Here is a 4,435-nt window from a genome sequence, read left to right on the forward strand (position 1 = left end):
TACATTAATTTAAAAAAAAAAAGAAATAAAGTATTTTAATTTCTTTCTTTTTTTTTTCATATAATTCAAAACCAAATTGTATAGAATAAATTTTTAAATTTAAAGATCTATTTGACACGATAAACTTTTTAAATTAAAAATTTTTACGGTAATACTAATTTGTGTTTTTATTTTTAATTTGTAATATCAATATTTTAGTTTAGAATTTTATTAATATAAGAAAATTTTTAATTAATATTTTAATAAATATATAATAAATATATTAAAATAAATATCGAATTATAATATAACACATTAAAAAAAATAATTTACATATTATTTTAGAGAGAATAAGTAGCATTCATCTTAATTAATTACGGGGTCCAACTATCAGTAGTAACATGTATGTGTACGTGAATGATGCATTCAATTCGAACATATATAGTTGATGGTAGATGGCTATATGAGTTATCAGCCTCCGAACTTGACTTTGTTGAAAGGTAAAGTATTATTTTATTCTTTAATATGAGATAATTATTATTATTTGATGATGATTTCAAAGGCACAGGAGCTCAACATCGAGATTTCTAAGCAGCAGTAAGGAGGAAGACCCCATTAATGCAACAAGTCATGTAATAATGTGCTGCCATAAAACAAGTCAAAAAGGAATTACCAGTCTACACTACACATTGCAGCACACTAAGAAAATAAAAGGATAGCAAGTAAATATGAGCAGAATATTATTTTGTTTTGATATTTCTAAGAGAAGAACTAAAATCAACTGGAAAAGAATATTTGACCGATAAGGCATGGCAGAAATTAAAATAAGCTAAGGTAATAATGCAAATTTCTTTTAATTTTGTTCCTTTTAATTTCTTTTTTCCCCAGAAATAAGAAAATTAAGTTTATGATAATCTTTTTATTTATGGATTTATAAGTTTCCAGCAAAATAAAATATCTAAAAAATTGTAATAAATTTATATATATATTTTAAAAAATACTAAGTAAGTCTGAAAAATTATAATAGTAAATTTTTATATCGTTATTGAAATAGGATAAAAGACTAAAAATAACTGGAGGATGCTTCATCTTTTTATAAAGACACTTATATGTTATATTATTATTAGACGTATTAATAAATTGATTATTTTTAAATTTTTTAAATCAGCATAAAATCGATTTTTTTATAATAATAACAATAAACCTAATTGTTATTAAATTCAGTCAAATCGATCAATGTACAAAATTCATGGACTATGTTTTTTTTTTAAATCAGGATATATTTGTCTTTTTATAAAAAAATTTAAACATGATTTCAGTTCAAATCATCGATCGGATCAAATTGAGTCTAATAATTATAATGCAGACAATTAAGTTTATTATTGTTGCTATAATAAACTGATTTTGTTCTAGTTTATTAAAAAATAAATTATTAACTGATTTAATAAAGATGTCCAATAATATCATAACATATGTAAATGTCTTTAAAAAAAACAATGAGTTATAACTCAATGGCATAATCTCTTCATACTCAATTAAGAGATTGTGGGTTCGAGTCTCCTATCTTTAAAAAAAATATTTTTAGTGTCTTTATAAAAAAGTGGTCTCCAAAATAATTATAATTTTAAAAAAAAATCTTTCCTCCATATATACTTAAGATAAAACATACATAAAAGCTCAGATGGCCGAATATCCTGCAGCAGTGCCATGTGGAGGTGACGACGAGCCTGCGAAGAACACGTTGGTTGATTATGAGGCAAAATACAAACAGAAAGAAATAACATTCTTGGATAATAATATTAGAATAGAAAATATTGGGTGGACTGGTAATACCCGAGGTAGAGCACAACACAATTCCACCTAACACACCCCCGGTCACTTCACTACACACTTGGACTGCTCCACCCACATACAACAAAATTATTAATGCTATATTTCCTTCCCTCAGATATACATGCATGCATGCATCATGCATTCCACTTCCATCCCATTTATTTCTTTTCACCTATATAAAGGGCTGCAACCTTTAGCTTATTCATTCACTCCTGCCTTATTATTGCACTACTACGTTACACACATACTACTCTAATTAATTTAATTTCTCAAATAATTAAATCAAACTATATATTAGACATGGCTGCAGTTAAGGTTCCAACGGTGGTGCTTCCCAACGCCTCTGGCGAAGTGAGTATGCCGGTGATAGGGATGGGATCAGCACCTGACTTCACATGCAAGAAAGACACTAAGGAGGCCATCGTTGAGGCCGTCAGGCAAGGCTACAGGCACTTCGATACGGCCACCGCCTACGGCTCCGAGCAGGCCCTCGGAGAGGCCTTGAAGGAGGCTATTCAGCTTGGTCTCGTCACCCGCCAAGACCTCTTTGTCACTTCCAAGCTTTGGGTCACTCATAACCTTCCTCACCTTGTTCTCCCTGCTCTCCGTAAATCGCTCGAGTAAGAATTCATATTTTTTATCCCGCTTCCTATTATTAGACAACCACTATAAAAATATGGAATCACTAGACAATATTAAAACACTTTTCAATAATATAATTCTAGATGATATAATTTAAGTTTTTTGCATGAGTAGCCTTTTTTTTTGGAAAAGTACGAAGAGTAAATGGAATATTTGTACAATGTGTACAATGGAGGTTTATAGAGTATTAGAGATATAATTATTAGTGTTACTTTTTTCCATCAGTTGAAGTTTTTGAAATGAATGGTATTATGACATGGTATTATAACTCTAGATCCAAAAGGTCAAGAGTTATTCTAGATAATATGGGGATGTTCATTTTGTAACTCATATAGTCCATTATACACATCGTACTTAACTTTTTTTTTATGTGTTTTTATTTAATAATATAATTTGTATGGATATACAGAACTCTTCAACTGGATTACTTGGACCTGTACCTGATTCACTGGCCGCTAAGCTCTCAGCCAAAGTTTCAATTCCCAATTGATGTGCAAGATCTGCTTCCATTCGATGCGAAGGGCGTCTGGGAATCCATGGTAGAATGCCAGAAACTAGGCCTCACCAGAGCCATCGGAGTCAGCAACTTCTCCGTCAAGAAGCTTCAGAATCTGCTCTCTCTTACCACCATCCCTCCTGCAGTGAACCAGGTGGAGATGAACCTCGCCTGGCAGCAGAACAAACTCAGAGACTTGTGCAAGAAACACGGCATAGTGGTGACCGCATACTCGCCGCTGAGGAAAGGAGCAAGCAGGGGCCCCAACCAAGTTATGGAGAACGATGCACTCAAAGGGATTGCGGATTCTCATGGCAAGTCCATAGCGCAGGTTTCACTCAGATGGCTCTATGAAAATGGTGTCACCGCTGTGCCAAAGAGCTACGACAAGGATAGGATGAAGCAGAACCTCAACATCTTTGACTTTTCTTTGACGGAGGACGATCACTTCAAGATCAGTCAGATCACTCAGAACCGTCTCATCAGTGGACCAACCAAGCCCCAACTCCCTGATCTCTTTGATGATGATATCTAGATCTAAATTATTCAATAAATCGTCTTCGTCTCTGCTTAATTTCCTTGTAATTGAGCTCTGCATTGCTTTTCGCCACTATCCATCATCAAAGTTTTGTTTTTTATCCCTCATGTATTGGCTGTAATATTTGACTGTGGGAAGTTCCCAGGAAATAAGAGAACCGTGATATTATTATTACTATAGACGCATTAATTTTCCATCTAATATATGTACATCTTTTATATTTTGTTATATGATAAAAAACAAAAAAAAAATTACGTAAATATTATTGCTCTCAATTAAGATGGAAAGACCACGACGTTGACGACAAAGTGACAGAACGTGGTTTGAAGAACACTCTACGCCATCCACCTGCCAACCACACAATTCACTTATGGGATGATTACTCAAAGTGTTGACTGGAAAATAAAAAAGAACAAGAAAATAAGAAACCAAGGGAATAATCAACATATTAATGAGTCTATATTCTGTTCAAAGAAAACGACGACTACTGCATACCATTTATAGTTTTTTTTTTTTCAACAGTATTTTCTAATCTTCTGCAGTATCGAGCTTCGTTTAAAGATTTATCGGCTAATGGGTTTCTGCATTTACAAAATGAAATTCAAACTCCTCGACACTTATTTAAATGGATTAATAAGCTAACAACTAGACTAACTCAATTTAGTTTCATACCATTTATATATAGTTGGTAGAAATCTAGAAGAAAATAAAAATTGAGTAAACTTGAGCGTTACTCCCTAATTTAATGCAATGAAAAGATTGTGTGGACCTAAATTGGTTAATTAAGATTTGAGAATCGTTCTTTTCATCCAATGTTCAACTGTTCATGGAGGATAAGTATGCAATGAGCGCGCTTATCAACGAGAAGTAGAGAAATTATAGGTAAACAATAAATAAAAGGTGCTACCGGTCAGTAAATTTTATGAGCTGTAGCAATTAATTAGATA

At 32.4% G+C, this 4,435-nt stretch overlaps 1 protein-coding gene across 1 annotated transcript; it reads left to right on the forward strand.

Moving 5' to 3' along the window:
* Positions 1,998–3,667, forward strand: LOC107609108 (NAD(P)H-dependent 6'-deoxychalcone synthase). Its single transcript, XM_016310945.2, has 2 exons — positions 1,998–2,432; positions 2,864–3,667. The coding sequence occupies exons 1-2, from the start codon at positions 2,113–2,115 to the stop codon at positions 3,483–3,485; spliced, it is 942 nt and encodes a 313-aa protein (XP_016166431.1). The 5' UTR covers positions 1,998–2,112; the 3' UTR covers positions 3,486–3,667.

The sequence above is a fragment of the Arachis ipaensis genome, chromosome B07 (assembly GCF_000816755.2).
Source record: "Arachis ipaensis cultivar K30076 chromosome B07, Araip1.1, whole genome shotgun sequence".
Taxonomy (NCBI): Eukaryota; Viridiplantae; Streptophyta; class Magnoliopsida; order Fabales; family Fabaceae; genus Arachis; species Arachis ipaensis.